The sequence below is a fragment of the Elephas maximus genome, chromosome X (assembly GCF_024166365.1).
Source record: "Elephas maximus indicus isolate mEleMax1 chromosome X, mEleMax1 primary haplotype, whole genome shotgun sequence".
Taxonomy (NCBI): Eukaryota; Metazoa; Chordata; class Mammalia; order Proboscidea; family Elephantidae; genus Elephas; species Elephas maximus.
The window spans coordinates 133,036,944-133,056,331 of NC_064846.1; the positions used below are offsets into that span (position 1 = coordinate 133,036,944).

At 40.6% G+C, this 19,388-nt stretch overlaps 1 protein-coding gene across 2 annotated transcripts; it reads right to left on the reverse strand.

Moving 5' to 3' along the window:
• Window positions 1-375: 375 nt before the first annotated feature.
• Window positions 376-16,412, reverse strand: DDX3X (DEAD-box helicase 3 X-linked). 2 transcript variants are annotated; one of them, XM_049872015.1, is made up of 17 exons: window positions 16,261-16,412; window positions 12,250-12,307; window positions 10,697-10,744; window positions 9,300-9,432; window positions 8,144-8,302; window positions 7,957-8,056; window positions 7,368-7,503; window positions 6,236-6,321; window positions 5,927-6,025; window positions 5,659-5,819; window positions 4,962-5,106; window positions 4,736-4,880; window positions 4,363-4,544; window positions 4,148-4,265; window positions 3,693-3,846; window positions 3,172-3,311; window positions 376-2,965 (listed from the first exon to the last, which is right to left on the reverse strand). In XM_049872015.1, the coding sequence occupies exons 1-17, from the start codon at window positions 16,303-16,305 to the stop codon at window positions 2,886-2,888; spliced, it is 1,989 nt and encodes a 662-aa protein (XP_049727972.1). In that variant the 5' UTR covers window positions 16,306-16,412; the 3' UTR covers window positions 376-2,885. The 2 variants fall into 2 exon arrangements, with proteins under 2 accessions (XP_049727972.1, XP_049727971.1); XM_049872014.1 differs by having other exon boundaries at window positions 3,172-3,308; window positions 16,261-16,400.
• Between the last annotated feature and the right edge of the window lie 2,976 nt (window positions 16,413-19,388).

Below are 19,388 nucleotides of genomic sequence, written 5' to 3' on the forward strand. Positions count from 1 at the left end.
CTGTTCCAAATACATTCCTGATCTCTAAATAGATACTTTCACTTGTTCAATTGCTACTTTTACCTACTTCATTCTGTTCAATCCTTCAAAGATTCTCACTCATATTAAGCTGCTTATAAACCCATATGTAACATGTACACTGATAAAAGGGCTTTAATTTTCTATTACAAAAAGTCCTGTTTCACTGAATTTCAAACTATTATTATCTTTTATTGGAAGTATTTATGGTACCAGAGTAATTCTGTTTCTAAGAGGCATCTCACAAATAACACTGGACAGCAACCAAGAAATTACATTTTACAATTTCTTCAGGCAAAAGCACAACTTTATTTTCACCTCTGCTAATAATAAACCACAATTGACAGCAACAAAGGAGACTGTGCAGTTCAATTTTTTATTTTAATAAAATCAGAATATGCACAGCACATGCAGTGCTAGCATCTAAACTAATACAATAAGCAATTACTAAAGCTACAGTGACTTGAGGTTCAATCTTTTTACATTCAGCAAGTTTAAATTCATTCTTACGTAATTTTTGAAACATTATTAACTGAAAATATTGCTTGCTGAGAAAACTTGCTCCAATGCTATTGCCGAATGTACAAGTCACTGATTATGCCAATACAACAAAGATAACCACATGTTTGAGGATTGCAATGTGCCAGACATTCACTGAAAAAAAAAAAAAAAAAAAAAATACACACAACTAAACAAAACTCACGCAACAAACATCTGAGAATCTGGACACTTCGTATCAGTGTTTTGAAGTGTTTCAATTAATATCTTAAGACAAGTGTATCAAAACCTTGGCATGTTTTAATTTCAAGTCGCCAATTTTGTTTTTACTAACATCAGAAAGTTATGGCTACACTGCCAATGCCGGGTCTGCTTAATTTGACTTAAGAGTTTAATATGACTTAACATTAAAAGCTCACACTACCCCGAAATATATAATTTCACGCATACGGTGACATTCAACATTCAAGTGCCAGTGTTTTTGTACTGTCTTTTGGTCAAGTTTCTTTAAACTTTCAAAGAATCACTTTAGGCTTACAAAAATAAATATTTGTCAAAATGTTCAATAAATATTACATAAAACTAGCAGCAAAAAGTATCTAGAAATCTGTCGTGTGCAAATAGTTTTCTTCCCAACTATCATTCCCATGGTCCCAAATAAATTTTAGAATCTAGTCCCATCCCCTTCCTAGACAAGCTGCGTTCAACAATCTCCAAGAGACAAAATAAGATTGGAAGTTTAAGGACACGCACACAAGACATATATATAAAATTCTCTGAATGTGCAATAAAAGAAGTATTTTGTAAAAAGTTATGGGCAAAATGTACAAGGGCCTAAACCTAGACTAATTGAAATAGCACCATAACAAATGACCTCAATACTGTCAAGTGCACCTACTTAATAATAAAAGTTTTAGAACAAGGCACAATACACTTGAAAATCTATTGCACTTTAGGAAATTTTTGCCGTCTTCCTATGCCACTGTAAAAAGATTGAGCGTTTTGATCACCGCATTCTGGCCACAAAATTAGCACAGAATTCAAAGTGGCAGAGGCATTTTAGTGGTGGACAATGCTCATCTTTGGCCAGATTTAGCATAAACAGACTATAAATACAATGGAAACCTATGCAACTAAAACTGACTAAAACTGCACTGTATAGCAGAATCGACACCTTGTGCAGTTATGTACATATTTCCAACCTGTGTGATCTCAAAAGATTTCAGTTTGTTACTCTTCTGGAGCCATTTTTACAAAGTCTATAGTAAGCCAGTTTAACATCTTCAACGCAGCTTGAACAGAGTAATGTGAATCGGCATTTAAAATAAAGCCTGCTGCATAATTCTTCCTGTTCATACCCTCTTGACCAAAAAACATCAACACTAGCATGCGTTATTAGACCAGAAATCATCCAGGGCCCTATAATGAGGGCTGGTCATTGCTGTGGTCAGCCATTCTACCATTTCAATTTCATTTATGGCAGGCATTTAAAAAGTCTAAGTAGATGAATTCTCCTAAAAACCTATTTCAAGTTATCAGACCTTTAAACTTTCCCTGTAATAGTATGCCCACATTTGGCTAGCTCATAATTAACAATCTGCCTAAACACTGAAAGAGGAATTGCTGTATTTACTTGCATTAACTTTGAAAACAGTGCTTTGAATGTATGCATGTATTCATACATCACCTCATCATGACTGGAATGGCTTGTTTAAAGACTATCAGGTTCTAAATACCTATCCAGGATAGAGTGAGCAAATCAGAACTTTAACTTAATACAGTTTGCCACATTAGAAACTAATCCCATTAAATATACTTCAAGACATTTGCTTCCCCCAATCTGCAAGTATCAAAAAGCCCTAATGCAGGCTACCGCATAAGTTTTTTCCTTATAGTATTTATGGATGAATCGATGATTCCTGTTAAGTTGTATCACACCTGTGTGCCAAGGTTTGATTTTAGCCCAAGTTCAGTAAATTTATTTTGTCAAAACAATTGTATCTTGAGCATTACTGAGCCAACAGGACATCAAAATAAAAAGTTGTCTAAAGTTAAAGGCACAGTACATTAACAAACAAATGATCCTCAGTCACAAAATTATAAATGCAGTTTGGGACGGGGGAGGTGGGAGGGGAGTTAATCCAAACTACAGCAATGAAGTCTTTAAACCACCTTCCGAACAGGGCTGCTGATTGTTCCTTTCATTTCTTTGTGTGACCTTGAGCTCCCTTAAAAAAAAAATTTTCAGTGGAGAATCACAGCTGGTAATGTACTGCGAGTTCTTGAAGCTACACAAGGTATAGTCTGGCTAAGTTACATGTGGTTTCCATATTAGCTTGTTTGGTAGGGCGACCTGCTGCGAAGCAGGTTCAGTTACCCCACCAGTCAACCCCTTGGGAGTTGTAATTTCCTCCATAACCATCACTGTTGTAAAACCCTCCATAGCCACCTAAAAGAAAGAAAAAAAAATTAAGCCATCCATTCTTAAATACAACCCTTCCCTTCTAAGTACTTTAATGTAAAGCAACCTGCAGTGCTCAACTTCCCCAACGTTTTTAATTATGCTTTGAAAAAGATGTTAAAAAAAAAAAAGGTAGAAAGTCTTCCCCAAAGATAAGATTTAAAAAAAAAAACAAAAACAAAACCCAAGGTTACCTCCTCCAAATCCTCTGCTGCTTCCGTGACCACCTCCACCACTACGGCTGCTGCTTGCACGACTGCTACTGAAGCCGGAACTGCTGGCACCACTACTTTGTCGGTAGTCTCTGGCACCAAATCCTCCACTGAATCTGCTACTACAGGGACGGGGGGAGAGGGGGAGGGAGAGAGAGGGAGAGGGGGAGGGAGAGAGAGAGAAAGGTTTGTTCATGAAGATCCTAAAAAAATTGACGTTTTCAAATTAAATATTTGAAAAACTAACCCCAGACATAACTACTTTCAAAGAGTAAACAACAAAGTGTAAGTGAACTCCCAACCCCGATTATATAGAATCTGTACTTTTTAGGGAAACCCTGGTGGCGTAGTGGTTAAGTGCTATGGCTGCTAACCAAAGGGTCAACAGTTCGAATCCACCAGGCGCTCCTTGGAAACTCTAAGGGGCAGTTCTACTCTGTCCTACAGGGTCGCTATGAGTCAGAATCGACCCAATGCAGTGGGTTTGCGTTTGGTTTGGGTACCTCTTAGAACGTCCGCGACTGCTCCCCTTGTAGTGGTGTTCATAAGCCATACTTTCTAACCAAGATGGCACTTCTTGTTTAGCTTCAACAAGAAGATCCAACAAATCCTTGGTAATATTTATGTTCCTCTCGTTAAAGAACGAAGTGGCGAGGCCTTAAAAAAAAAAAAAAAGGGTACATAAAGCCAAGGTCTTCCGTAAAGCAGCTTAGTAGTCTTATTGTCCTATGTGCAATATTAAGTAGAATACTAAAAAATGAAATTACAACTCGCTATTTACAAACTCAAAGTGCTTTGAATAAAACCTGACCTTTTCAGTCACTCCTATTGCTAAAATATTTCAGTGGCATTCCTTAGAAATAGAGACCCTAACATTTAAGATCCTGTGACGTTCTTTGCTGCATGCCCTCCAATGAGAAACAGAACCAACTAGACCACCAAGTTACCAGACACTTACCAAGGTTTCCGACCCGTCCTGTACGGCCAATGCGATGCACATATTCTTCAATATCACTTGGCAAGTCAAAATTGATAACATGTTTCACATTTGAAATGTCCAGTCCTCTTGCAGCCACCTGGAAAATAACTTTTGTTTATATACGGCCCATTTAAAACAATGCAAACATTTAAACGTGCTTAATTTGAAAATAATATATACGTATATATACATACTGCTGTTGCCACTAGAATTGGGCTTTTTCCAGAGCGGAACTGGTGAAGGGCCTCTTCTCTATCTCTTTGAGATCGGTCTCCATGGATACTGGTACAAGCATACCCTTCATGGTACAGGAAATCCTCCAGAGAATCTGCCCCCTTCTTTGTCTCCACAAACACCAAGGTCAAGGAATCCTTGCCTGAATGGAAAAAAAATTACAAGGTTCTGGTCACTAATAGTGGCTTAGTTCTCTTTACACTTAAACATGCAAATAGAGGCAATTAAAATAGACTATTTTAATAGAATCTTTTGAATGAGGAAGAAAAGCAAAACGTGATCCAAACAGTTCTCATTATCCAAACCACCAGAGTAACACTAAAGTAATTTTACCTGTTGCATTTAGAAGGTCAAGCAGAAATGACCGTTTGTCTGGCTCTTCGACCCAAACTACTTTCTGTGTGATGTTCTCAGACGTAGAGCCAACTCTTCCTACAGCCAAAAATATGTATTCTTCCAAGAAATCACGAGCAAGCATCTGAAACGAACAAAAATCATTATCTAATGAAATAAATTCCTAAATAAATAAAACTTGCATCATATACAGGAAAAACAGTACCTGTATTTCCTTAGGGAAAGTAGCACTAAACATCATGGTGTGGCGAACTCCCTTTGGTGGCATAGTATCTTGTTCAACTATTCGACGTATCTGAGGTTCAAATCCCATATCCAACATCCTATCAGCTTCATCCAACACCAAGTATCTGTCATGAACCATAAAAATTTAGAATTTGAAGAGAAATTAAAAAAAAAAAATTTAGTAAAAGTAATTAGTTATATATTCAGTTACTTAACTTCCTCATGTCATAATTTGACATATTTAGTGCAGAATTCTTGCCAACAAATAAAACTGTCCCAGATCACATAGCCAAATTAGCTCTTACTACTTGTCAGTCTAGTCATTCTGAGCCTGTCTTAAAATGTCACTAGTTTCTCAACATTAAAATTACATACAAACTTTTTGTAAAAGGTTATATAACTAATCAGTTTTCTTAAAATTTAGGTAGTGTTAATAATAAATTACCACAAAACTAATGGCAAATAAGCTGTTGCTGTTGAGTTGATCCTAACTCATCAGTGACCCTACAGGACAGAGTAGAACTGCCTGACAGCGTTTCCAAGGAGGGCTTGGTGGATTCAAACTGCCAACCTTTGGGTTAACAGCTGTAGCTCTTAACCACTACACCACCAGGGTTTCTTAATGGCAAATAACATTAATACAATGTTGCATCCCATACATTTAAAAATTAACATACTTGCAGAAGTCTAATCCTATTTTTCCTCTCTCCATCATATCCACTAGACGTCCTGGAGTGGCTACTAACAAGTGGCATCCACGTTCTAAGTCTCGAATCTGCTGACCAATATCAGCACCTCCATAAACCACGCAAGGACGAACTCTAGATCGGTATGAAAACTATAAGCAAAAAGTTTTATCAGCTTCAAGGCCAAGATTTTTACATGGTCGTAAAACATTTCATTAGCATCAATGGAAAAGCCAGTATCACTGAAATGCATACTTACTTTTCTGGCTTCCTCATAAATCTGAACTGCCAGTTCTCTCGTTGGTGCTAACACCAAGGAAATGGGGTACTGTTTGCGGCGCCCGTACCTTCCATTTTCCTAAGAGATAAGTTAATTTAGAAGTTAAATTCTAACACCCCCCTTTTTAAAAGAAAGTTCATCACAACATAACTTCTTTTGGTAATTGAAGGATTACCCTTGAAAATTGTTTATTAAATACATTAGAATAAACTTCAGCGTCAGTTAAAAAGCTCTTACCGCTATGTACAAGTTCTATGATAATTTCTCATTTTATAAAGATGCATTTACCTTCATGGCCCTCAAAGCCTCGCCTGGACCATCTGAATAAATCTGACTCAAGATGGGCAAGAGAAATGCTGCAGTTTTTCCAGACCCTGTTAAGAAAAGGCATATTCACTCAACCACAGAAAAAGACCCTGCTTATTACTTTGCGGTAAACATTGATAATTAAGCAGTGTTTTTTAACCGCCCTGTCACTGACAGTTAATTTGTTGTTTTCCTTTATGCTCAAATATTTTCCAAAAATAACGGCCAAGCTAAAAACCCTAAGAATGACTTCTTTGTCCTCCATGTGTATAGCAGGGGTCAGCAAATTAAGGCCCAGCCTGCCACTTACTTTTGTAAATAAAGTATTGGAATAGAGCCATGGCCTTTAATTTACATACTACTATTGCCACTTTCACGCTGTTAACACCAGAGCCAAAGTACTTGTAACTGAGAATATTTACTGTCTGGTCCTTTATAGAAAAAGTATCAGCTCCTGATCATGTTTGTAGAGACAACCATAAGACCTCTGCCTCAAAAATGGTGTCAATTTCAATTCTTAAGAGTTTCTCACAGCTACTGTATATTTACAGCATACAAAGGATGAGATTCTCACCCTTCCTCAGGGAAGTAAAATTGTCAAATGATTGGAGCTCTATGTATTTTAAAAAGGGGGGAATTTTGCCACCTTCTTTCAAACTGGCCAAACTCACAGACACATTAAAACTTGTACCCAATTCAAAGGGTATAACTACCCCCCATTCCCAGAAAACTGGTGCTACTTTACCCAGCAAAGCATCTTTCCCTTTGCCACATTCCTATGGATCACAGGCTATTCCCAAATCTTAGCCTTCTTATTCCAGACATGATGTTATACTTTCCCACCATTGCAATCACAATTTTTCCCTGTTGCAGCAACATTAGGCTGATGACTTTCTATGTTTCCCTAAGATACCCCGATGAAAACTTAAAGAGACAGTAAAGAATCAAATAGCCTAATGAAAAAGAGAAAGCACCTTAACCTTATCTTTATCAGTCAGGCTCAAGCTTTCCCATAAAACCTAAACACACACAACACACACACTTTTTGTACGTGTTTTAGAACAAACCCAGTTAAGACCTCATAACAATTTTTACTCTCACCAGATGAGCTTACCTGTTTGGGCACAGGCCATCAAGTCCCTTTTTTCCTTGATAATAGGAATAGCATGCTTTTGCACTGGAGTCGGGCGAGTATAACGAGTAAGTTCAATGTTTCCCATAATAATTTCTCCCATCTCAACATCACTGAACTGTCAAGAAATCCAACCAGGTTAAAAGCTAGAAATGCTATCTGGTGCCATTTCTATTTTTCCCTAATACAATAATGGAAATAACCAATCAACGACCCATTTGTAATTTAGTTCACAGTTGCTTTGATTTGAAATAAAAGTATATTTTGAGAAAATTCAACCCCCAGGTTTAATTTATGATGGTAAGTTTTTGGGTTTTCCTATGTTTGACCCATTTTCTACTTCAGATAGTGAATTAGTATAATGGTGACACTGAACTCAATCTCTTCCCATAAACCAATGATGCGCTTTTTGTTGGTGGTGGGTTTTTTTTTAAAAGTAACTTTAAAGAATTGTTAAAAAAAAAAAGTTGGCATGATCTACATATGCCTTTAGGAAGTCCACCTCATTCTGACAAACCAAAAACATTTATATACGCCTCAATGTCTTAAAAGGTCACATAAAAATACTTACACTTTCAATGTGTGGAGGACAGTTGTTGCCTGTTGCTTCAACTGGAATGTCATCATATTTCTCAAAGTTAATCCCAGTGTTGCCTCCAGAAAAGAGTTCCCTAAAGATAAAAGATTGGTAAAGTTTAGTTGTTATTATACTAAGCAATAAGGCTTTATCACAATTAACATATGTTTCAAAAACTTACTGCTCCAGGCGTTCACTTGGTGGAAGTGGCTTTGACCAATCATCTTCATCTGATTTGTCACACCAGCGACTGTTTCCACCACGTTCATATTTGCTAAAGCCACTTCTGTCACCACGACTGCCAATGCCATCATAGTCACTCCGTCCACGATCATCAAATCTGAACAGCACAAGCAATTAATCAGAATCTTTTAATTTAACCATTAATAACCATTATCAGATTTCTACCACTACTCTAAAACTGCACCAGGAGATCTGTTGAATTATTTATCATGGCTAACTTCAAGGATGTCAACACTCCAGTTCTGGCTCATTCTTATTTGACACATAAGGCCCTTTGAATTAACCAAATTGTATGTATCATTTACGTATCTTTTTTTTTTAATTGGAATCCTTTACATTACTGTAAAATCACATAGCCTAAAGAGACCTTACACATGCTGAAATTTAGAATCAGGTTTTATATATTTGAAATTAACATACACCTTACGCCTTCATTTTTTAAGTACTCATCCAAATATATTTAGTGATGGGAAAAGAAAAAAATAATATACCAAATACCAATTGTCCCAGTTATACTAGGATGCCATTTAAAGGACAATTTGCTTGTGTGATAGACTTTAGATAAAAGGCAGAAGATAATCCTTACCTTAATTACGATGTGTTTACAGTTTTAGGCCTGTTTGCAAAAAATCAGGACATAGGGCTAACCAGTTATTAGACGTGAGGTCAGTTCACCACACTTGTGTAATCAAAAAATACAAGGTGCTTAAAAATTACCATACAGAGAATCCACAAAAATCTCAACCAAATTAGGCCATTCATAGTAGATGAACTTAACTCTTTTGAATAAAATATACAAAACCAAAATATAAAAATGACTGATCTCATGATACCAAAGAGCATATTCATATTTTTATCTAATTTCTGTGAAACAGGATCAATCTAGCAAAGACCTCTTACAGCTAAGAAAATACAATGATTAAGCAGACATTTTGCTTAACGCCCAAATAGGTGGTCTATTAAGTGGAAAAAAAAAATACCATGCTTAACAGTCAATAAAAGAACGAGGACTTAACAAATTAAATCAAAAGACCAATTTCTAAATGCTACTATACACACTTAAGGTGAGAAGACAAAAACAAAAAACCACTTACCTTCCCCTTGGTCCACTTCCACGATCGCTGAAGAAACTAGACTTCCCTCTTGAATCACTGCGGGACCCAAAACTGCTGTATGCATCCTTATCTTTACTAGAGCTCCACCCTGAACTGTCTTTATCGTAGAATCCTTCAACAACAACAACAACAAAAAAAAACCACAAACCCATTTTAGTCTATTAATTAGAAACTGACAATGCCTTATCATAAGTCCTATATTTCTGAATAGGAAGCCCTCCACAGCCTTATGTTACACCTGTAGGATCAAGGGCCAATGGAAGTATTTCTATCACGGCACTAGAAGGGAATCAAGACTAAGAGCTGGTTTACATCAGCACATACATTTTTTCACATCTTTAATTCTCCCTACTGCAAAATACTATACACTAAACCAAGTAATCTCACAGAAGAATGTTCTGAATGAATACCAGGTTGATGGCATTGTTCTATGACCATCGCAATTCAGTTTTCATTAATTGTATAGGTGGGAATGAGTTTACTAAGAGACACTATCATTTCAATGTTTCTTAGAGATGGCATTCATTCAAAATATTCTTAAGAGTGTCAGGTTTGCTTGGTTTAATAGAGCATTTTTCAGTTTCAACAATAAGAATGGAGCTTTGCACACATGAAATATACACCACCTAACAATACTATTTCAGCGATCCATCTACTATAAGCTTGATGAGAATCACGAATACCTGGAAAGATGGAAAACCCTCATCCCTATGTATTCTTGGTATGGACAGGTTCCTAGGGTACAGCTATAAATACCCAGATAAGAGGGGATGACAAGGGCATAAATTAGCCCAATGAAAGATTAAAGGGTTTAACTAGGAAGGTTTAAAGGGTTTAACTAGATTCAGTGATACCTTATTAAATATTCAGAAGTAGTTTACAAGACAATGAAGTTACTTTCTTTCTGCTTTATGCCTCCCTCTACCACTGTCAGCCAAGTGACCAACAACAGCCTTTGCTAGCAATAGTTGGGTTAGATTTCTAAGATCTCTTCCAGCTCTAAGAACTCTGTGATACTGCCTCTCCCTTTGATTCCCATCATGCTAAGGGGAAAAAGCACAAAATAAACACGGGGCTCAGTACCAGCTAATAAACCAAAACCAAACCCATAGACTCCCCCTCCCTCCCGCCACTGCCTCTGAGTCGATTCCGACTCATAGCGACCCTACAGGACAGAGCAGAACTGCCCCAGAGTTCCCAAGGAGCGCCTGGCAGATTTAAACTGCCACCCCTTTGGTTAGCAGCCATAGCACTTAACCACTACACCACCAGAGTTTCCAGAATGCCTAAAATTAAGTAAGGCTAATAGCTCTTACTGACGTGTAACTTCTAAATGTAGCAAGAACTAGATCTTTGAAGTTTTTGTAAGAACTTACCTTTAGTAGCTTCTCTGTTCCTTAAGTGAGGAGGAATATAACGCCCTTCTAAAAAAAAAAAAAAAAAATTAGAAGCCAAAAACCTCCAAGTTAAAACTTCTCACCAAAATTTCTATTACATGTGCTGGAAAATATCTTTTAACCTCTAGCACTCCAATCTGACTACTTACACCTGGAAATTGAAAGGAAAAAAAAAAACTAATCTAACTTTAAATGGGTTACTGCTGTATAAAAACTTTTAAAAAGCTTAGTAAGCAAAAAAAAAAAAATCTGACTTGGAACCTAAGAGCTGAAATCTACAAATCAAACACATTTAAACAGCCACTAGCGGTTACTTTACACATTTAAAAAAATAAGGCCTGCTATGATTTCCTGTAATTTAACTATTTAGAAGCTTTTTTTCGTTTCTAGTTTGCTAAGTTAAAAAACATACAAAAAAGATGCTGGGAGGGGAAAAGGTTTCAAGGAGCTAGGAGTTTTAATTTGGGGCTTGTTAAGCTTAAGGAAAAGAAGCCAACTGTTGTTCTGTACACTAGCAAAAATTCCACTTACACTATGGATGAGAAGCAAAAACAACGTATATATCCACCAAGTCAATTCGCTTTATTACTAGCAAATCTGTAATTTAACTTTCTTTTTCACTTCTGAATTGAATAATTTTAAAGATTTCTATTACAGTGATCAATTCCTAAAGATTCTTAGCATGGCAAATAAGGTAAAATTTAAAACAACCAAGTAACTCTGTGCCCTGTTGAGGCCCTTCTTGCCTAAAGATGAGGATGTGTCCTTTTACTATGAAACACACAGTGCTTGAAGAAACAGTGCTTTCCAACCCTACAGTCCATACCCACTGTTGTCTAGTTAACAGGTGGGAAAAAAGGGGAGTTGAAGCAGAGGTCTATTGCCAAGTAGCTCCTCTATCCTAATACTATAGGGTCGCTATGAGTCGTAACAGACTCGACGGCAGTGGGTTTGGTTTTCTTGGTTTTATCCTAATACCTTTAACAAGTCCCCGCCCCTCCAAAAAAAAAAAAAAAATATAACCTAACTTGTTTTCCAAAGAATAAAGAATTATACCCATAAAAATTTCAAATTCTAACTACCACTTCAAGGTTCAGTATAGGCTGAATTAGTTCTACTAGTAAGTCTCAAGTTCTTCATGGAAAAGGGGTAGCTACAGCCTATGAACGTGTGTGTTCGTTCCCTTTACTAGGTTTAACAGTTCTGGTTAATTCACTCTAACAGGGACGGATACATCCCTACCACCTCTCAGCTGGACACAGGATTCATATTTGAGATAACCAAATTCTTTCAAAGATAATTTCTACATTGTATAAAATTCTTTTTAATGGTTACCTCTTTTAACTCAAGAGAACCAACTAGTCCCTTTTATTACCAGAAAGATCACAATGCTTTAATCACTACTAGTTTATGTAATTCTTTACACAGTAAAAATTGGAAACGAAGTTCCTAAATTTTAAATAAGTACAATGAAATATTAAAATACTAAACTCTAACACAGATTCAGTAAATACACACAATATTTTACTTACTACTGGCTGTACTTCCTCCACTCTGATTATCTGAAGAGTTCAGGTCTAGGCCAGCAAACTAGGAGAAGAAAAGATAGTTAACAGTTCATGTGTGGAAATATTACAATGAGAAAACTAGTCCCGCCCTCTAGCATTTACTAGCACTGTATTCACAAATGGCTGCCCCTGCCTGCCTAAGCGAAACTCTTAAAAGAATGTGACTTAAGAATGCTTTGAAGTACTTCTGTATATACTGCAGAAAGCAGCACACACCAAGATGCTGGTGCTATCCAGTAGAAAATGGGTCCAAATTTAAGTCATTCATTTAAACCAAATTTTCCTTGTAACATTCTCCATAATAAAAGCTCATAATCACCAAACAAGTAGCCCTGGTGGCACAGTGGTTAAGTGTTTGACTACTAACCCAAAGGTCGGTGGTTTGAACCCGCCAGCCACTCCATGGGAGAAAAATATGGCAGTCAGTGTCCATAGACTACAGCCTTGAAAACGCTATGGGGCAGTTCTACTGTTCTACAGTTGGAAATCAGCTCAATGGCAATGGGTTGGTTTTTTTTGGCAATCACCAAACATGGAGTCCCCTGGGTGGCACAAACGGTAACCAAAGTTCACAGCCTTGAAAACCCTACCGAGCAGTTCTCTGCACACATGGAGTCGCCATGAGTTGGACTGACTCGACACAACTTACGACAACAATCACCGAACTAAAACTTTTGGTTATACCAAGTCTCAAAAAAGAAAATTACCTTAAAATCTCAGACACAAAGTATTCGTTTTCAATCTACTGACTTTCTACTTGAGATTATTTTAAACCTAAAAGGTGCATCTGAAAACCGTTAGGACAAATTCTGAATCGTCCATTCCTTAGTTCCTTTACTTCAAAATATTGCCAAAAACAAAAAACCTATTGCCCTCAAGTCGATTCCGACTCGTAGCCACGTACAGGCATAGCGACCTATATGACCGTGTAGAACTGCCCCACGGGGTTTCCAAGGAGCAGCTGGTGGATTCGAACCGCTTGACCTTTGGTTAGCAGCCAAGTTCTTTACCCAGGGCTCCAAACATTGTCCAGATATTTAATTAGCAGCACTCTTCATCATTTTACATACAACTATTTATCATTCAATTCTTGCAACCCAATGAAATTGGTACTGTTTATTTTCTCCCGTTTTAACAATAAGTTCAAAGATGATTTTAGTCGCACAGTTACTAAAAGGCACAATGCTCTTAATGAGTAAGACATTCTATTGCCTTCCATCTTCACTTCTATTCATCCCCTTACACTGGTAACTCTAAGCCTCAACATTCTACAAAACCGTAACTTCTCTCCATCCTGTTTGTAATGACTAACCAGAAAACTACTTAAAAGTGAGAGAGGGAAAAAAAAAAAAAAAATATATATACACACACACACACACACACACACACACACACACACACACACACATATATGGAGCCCTGGGGGCGCAGTGGTTAAGAGCTGCTAAGCAAAATGTCAGCAGTTCGAATCCACCAACCACTCCTTGGAAACCCTATAGGGCAGTTTCTACTCTGCCCTATAGGGTCGCTATGAGTCGTAACAGACTGGACAACATCAGGTTTCGGATCTACATATAAGGTAAAAGTGTTTCGTTAAAAAAAGGGGGGGGGGGCCCACAAGAGACCACAGAATACTGTTGCCACCTGTTTGCGAAGAAATACTACACCCTAACATGTTTATGCATCCTGTGTTAAATGCTCAAAATGATGCTGCCAGATTGAAAGCATCAATGGAGACACTGAAAATTAGAAGCAGATGCTGTGCCTTAAAAACGATAGGCACAGTATGATTCTGGGAACCTGGTTTCCAGGACTTCCTTTCACAAAAACACTGCCATTTCTCCCTACACTAATAATCCCAGCAATAGACTGATACTTTAAAATACTACATGAACAAAAACTTACCTTTTGTACTTGTTACAAAATGTTCCAGTACAAGCTTTGTTATGAATTTTACATTGTGGCAACAAGAATTATCAAACAACTTTAGACACTGTTCTAAACTGTTAGGATTACATTATTGCCATTTTCTTTTGTGAATTTGCCACTTAATTTTAAGGAGTCTAAATAGTAAATTTTCGAGTTAAATCGATTACAAACTTAAATAAGGTTCATTTCTGCCTTGTTTGTTAGGTACCATTGAGTCGATTACGACTCATAGCAACCCTGTGTACTAAAGAACGAAATACTGCCCAGTCCTGAGCCTAGAATCTTGAAAAAGGCACCATCTATACTGGAACTGTTAAAAATGATGACACCCTGTGCAGGTCTTATCTATGTCTATGCTTCATTCTACAACCAGGAATTTTAAAAAGTTAATATGATCGATTCATTAATGAAAAATGACTACATTAAAATCTAGAGTCCATTGCCTTCTTCTAATCACACTAGGCAGAAGTCACATAAATACCAGTTTATTTAAAGGCTCCAACGGACTACTGAAGAGCTTCTCTGAAGCCTGGTGCCACTGCTGTACAAGGATGGATACTTCCTGCCACCCCTCCTCTCCCCTGACCCCAAACCCTTAGAAAGATTCTGCTTAAGAGAAAACAGATCTGGGGCCTCTGACCTACTTCAAAATTCTACTCCAAGTCAACAACTGTTTATTACTCCCTAAGCCACATTCCTCATCATAGGGTCGCTATGAGTCCGGAATAGACTTCACAGCACCAGGTTTGTTTTTTTGTTGTCTAAGCGACATTCCACAGAGCCCCGGTGGAGCTAATACTTAAGCGCTCGGCTGCTAAACGAAAGGTCGGCAGTTCGAACCCACCAACCGCCGCAGAAGAAAAATGTGGCAGCCTGCTTCTTTAAAGATTACAGCCTTGGAAACCCTATGGGGCAGTTATGCTCAGTCCTATACGATCGTTATGAGTCGAAATCGACTCGACGGCAACGAGTTTGGTTTTTGGTTTTAAGCCACATTCCGGGAGTTTTTCCTTTGGCTGATCCCTAGATCAAACGTCACTAGCATTAAGGACATTCATACAGTCCACGGCACCGCCCATAACAACGCGCGGCCCTCAGCTAAACAACATACAGTGACTCTGTGGAGCAAGTAAGGAAGAAAGGGCCACGCCGGATGCCTTACCTCCCGGATGTCTGCCCGCCAGCGTTCAACCTCTATCTCTAGCGCCCAGCGCCACGGCGCACGCAGCAGCCCATTACTCCCCCCCCCCCATCCCTCCTCCCTGAATCTTCTGCGTCACAAAACTTTCCACTCCGGAAACGCGGCCTCCCTGGCCGGGGTGCCGGGCCTGCGGAAACTGGACTGGAGTGAAAGGGCCTGCGGAAAGAAGCCCGGGAGGCACAAGATGCCCACTCCATCCTCCCTTCTAGCCCCTCGCCGGCCCGGGGCCCGTTGGCCCGGGCTCTCCCGCCAGTGGCCCGCAGCGCCACCCAGCACCACACAAAGAAGGCCGCCGCCATTACCCCCGAACGAGGGCCCCCCCCCGCGCCGCCCCCTCCCACATTCCGGGGCCGTGGTCCCTCTCCTGTTCAAAAGCACACAAACACGAACGCAACCGGGTCTCCGGGACAAAAATCCGGGCCGCGAGGACAACGAGGACCAAGACCCTCGAGACAAAAAGGGTCTCCTTTCACGGTCCGTCACGAACTTACCCCCTCCCCCCGCGGGTCACTAATCAGTCGGGGTTCGCGCGTGCGCGTCTCTGTGAGCGCGCGCACCCCCTCCCCCTCCCCCTCCCCTAGCCTGCGCACGCACACACAAAAGCCGCCATTGTGCTCGGCCGGGGGACAATACCACGGGCCAAATGAGGGGTCGGGCCCAAGCAACAGCCTCAAACTGCATTCCTGCCGCCTCCCGGTCCCTCCACAGCCCCGGGGCATTAACGCTTGCAAACGCGAGGTATCCAGGAAATGGAAACTAAGGGTGCCGGCTAACGCTGCGCCACAGCCAGAATAGGTGAGGGGAGGGGCTCACACAGCAACCCCGCTAGGTTCATTCCAACTCACCTGCTGGTCCAGCCCGAGCGCATTTTCCACCGCCACATGACTCATCCCTGAAGAGTACCGAGAACTCGGAGTCTTCCACTGCTGAGCAAGTGTGTCTGAACCACCGCGAAGGCCTCTCACAGGAGAACTGCGGCTCTGGAGCGAACGGCGCGGCCACGGATCTAATATACCCACTCGAGAGACTGCTACGTCAGCACGTAAGACGTGTGCCCTCCCCCTACCGCTACGACTTCTGCCTGGCTACTGTGCACTCGCTTAGTCCTACCATCGCGAGATTTCCTAGTCAGTTCCGTCCCACCTCGTTCCCCTACCTTAGAGTTCAAAGCGGCAAATGGTGTTGTAGTCCCTCAGAGATTTACTTCCCCGGCTTTCCGCTAATATCCTAGTCTATGGCTTGAAATTCTCGAGAGCTCGCGAGAATTCGTCGTCCCCGTTTTCCACCAGCGGAGAGGCTGTAAAACCTAGGCATCTGATCTTCCTAGTTCTCCCTTCACCTCCAGTTTCCTCTTATCTTTTTTTTCTAGCGCTTGCGCTCTCTCGTCTCTCAGTCCCCTGACTTGGAGATATTGTGAAATTTCTCCTTTCTTCTCAGTCCTCGCTGTGTCGCGCATACCCTCCCCGAAACTGGAGTTAAGCAAAAAGAGGCCTGCAACCGAGAAGACGGCATGTCACGTGACCCCAGGTGTCGAACGCGGTGGCCATTTTGTGGAGCCGGGAACCGTGGTTTAGATGGAGTGCTCGGAATTGGGGGAGGGGGAAGAAAGAAGGGGAAGAGGAAGAGGGAGCAGGAAGGGAGGGTGACCGGGGCGGGGGTGGGGGGAAAGTGAAGGAGAATTGGCAGCATTCGCCGTCGGCCGGGCACCTCCCCGCTCGGTTGCCTAGGCAGCGGGGGCGTGGCCTATGAACCCGAGGACCTCCCCCCCTTGGCGCGAGCGCGCCCCCCCCCCACCCGCCGGTGGTGAGGAAACAATGAGCTAATCACGCGCTGTGGGGAGCCGGGGATTACGCACCTTTCCCGGGACCCCGGCCCTCTTCCGGAACATCCGCAGCGGGCACCTAGTTTTGGCCCCTCGTTTCCTCTGTCGGGCGTCCAGCGGCTCAGGGCCGGTGGTCACCAGGGCTGTGTTGCTTCCCCCAAAGGCTCTGGGATTGTGAACACCTCTCCTGGGGCCCAGGGGATTTGGGGTGTTTGTGGCTGGGCGGAATCTGGGCCGGCCAAGGAATTGCGACGAGATTATCGGTCTGGGCTCGGGGTGACCGTCAGGCTTTTGCGGTGGATGGTGTGAAGAAACAGGCTTCTGCCGTCGGAGGAACCTCTTCTTGTGCCCCCCCTCCCCCCCAGGCAGGCCACCCCTCGTCCCAGCTTCAGTGCCACAAACCCTTAAATAGAAAACATGTTGACCAGCGGATCCGTGGTTCTTATAAAAGCTTTCCCCCTCCCTTCTGGCCCTCAGCCTGACAGGAGAATTAAATAATACCTAGGGTTTTGCACCATCCCCCAAAGGGTCTTCTGTTGCCAGAATTCAAATAGCTCATTCTCATCACATAATTTACCGCATGCGTAATTTCTCTCCCTTTCCAATTTTTAAAATTAAAACAAATTCAAACGAGAATGGGATGTAAGAATATAACACTGTGTCCTGGGGCAAGTTGCTTTAACTGCTATGGGTCTCAATTTCCTCATCTATAAAAGGAGCTGGCTAGACTACACAGTCTTGTAAAAGGCCCAACTCCTTTTTATGACAAATATTTTGTAACGCCCTCTTTAACCATCTGAAATAACGAGTCATACATAATATAACCTGAACCTACCAACACATACCTTCAAGAAACATGACCTAATATAAAGAAATTAAAGCAAGATATTTATAAAATAATGTGTGTTTTAATATGTAAATGTTCTGCACGACTAACTGATCATAGACACTTGCCCAGTGCAGCCACAAATGCAAACTGAAAAGCTCAAGTACCATAAACAGTGTTGCCATTGGTGACCTTATTTCCAAAATGGTGAACTCTTGGTAACATTTAAAACGAAGCATTACACTCTTCTCAACTGATACAGTAGTTGTATTCCTGGAAGATTCAGTGTACATCAAAACTGGACAAAAATACTTGGTGTTCATATGTAAAACAGTGTTAGTTATTGGCTTAGATCATGATGAACAGGTTTTTTTTTTTTTTGCCTTTGTGAATATCCAGCGGATCAATTCTTTGCCGTATGGGACTGTCCAGCATCGTAGAAGTTTTAGCATGCCTGGCCCTGCCCACTAATTGCCAGAACCTGTCCAAGTCATTGTGACACCAAAAACACACAGATTTGCACAATGCCCGGTTGAGAACCACTAGGCTTAATGACCATCAGGGGCCATTCCACACCTGAGGTTTGTGAATTCTCATGCAGGGTGGTAGGTGTGTTCTTGGTTTTGGTTCCATTTTGTTTTCATATAGACTAGGGTAAACATGAGTCCAAGATTCAAAAGCTGTGAGTTCTGACAGCTCTTCAAACTATGTATAGTAACAATGGGATATACTGACTACCCTGGTTCTGGGCTTCATTTTACTTATGAGTAGAGCCTGTGTACAGGGTACTGCCATGGGAGTGTCTAAAAGAATTAAAATATACAGCAGTTTCCTATTTTTAATTAACCTCTGCTCATAAGCATACTCAGTTCAAACCACTAGGGTGTTTTGTTAATCAGTATGTTAGAATATCAAATTGGAAAAGAAGCAAAGAAACGTATAAAGCTTTTTTTCAAACACATTGACTCAGAAACTAAGAATGATACACACACTTGAGGTAGCGTAATGAGCCAACTTTTGCAGCATTCCAAATGACTTTTCCATTAAGCAGTATTTGCATATCTTCACCTAGCAGGCATTTGCAAATTTTATTTGAAGTGGCCTAAAAAGGGATTGGAATGGCCGAAAGCAGGGAAGTTTTTTTGTTTTTCCATGCTCACTTTCTTATATTCCCAGGCATTTAAGTTTAGTGCCCATATTGGAGCAAATACACTATCTGCACCCACATCCACACCCCCACCCCTGCTCCATCTCTGGAGGCAGCCAAGTGGTCAAGAGCCAAAGAACTGGGGTCGGACTGACAGTTCAGTTCCCTGCTTTACTGC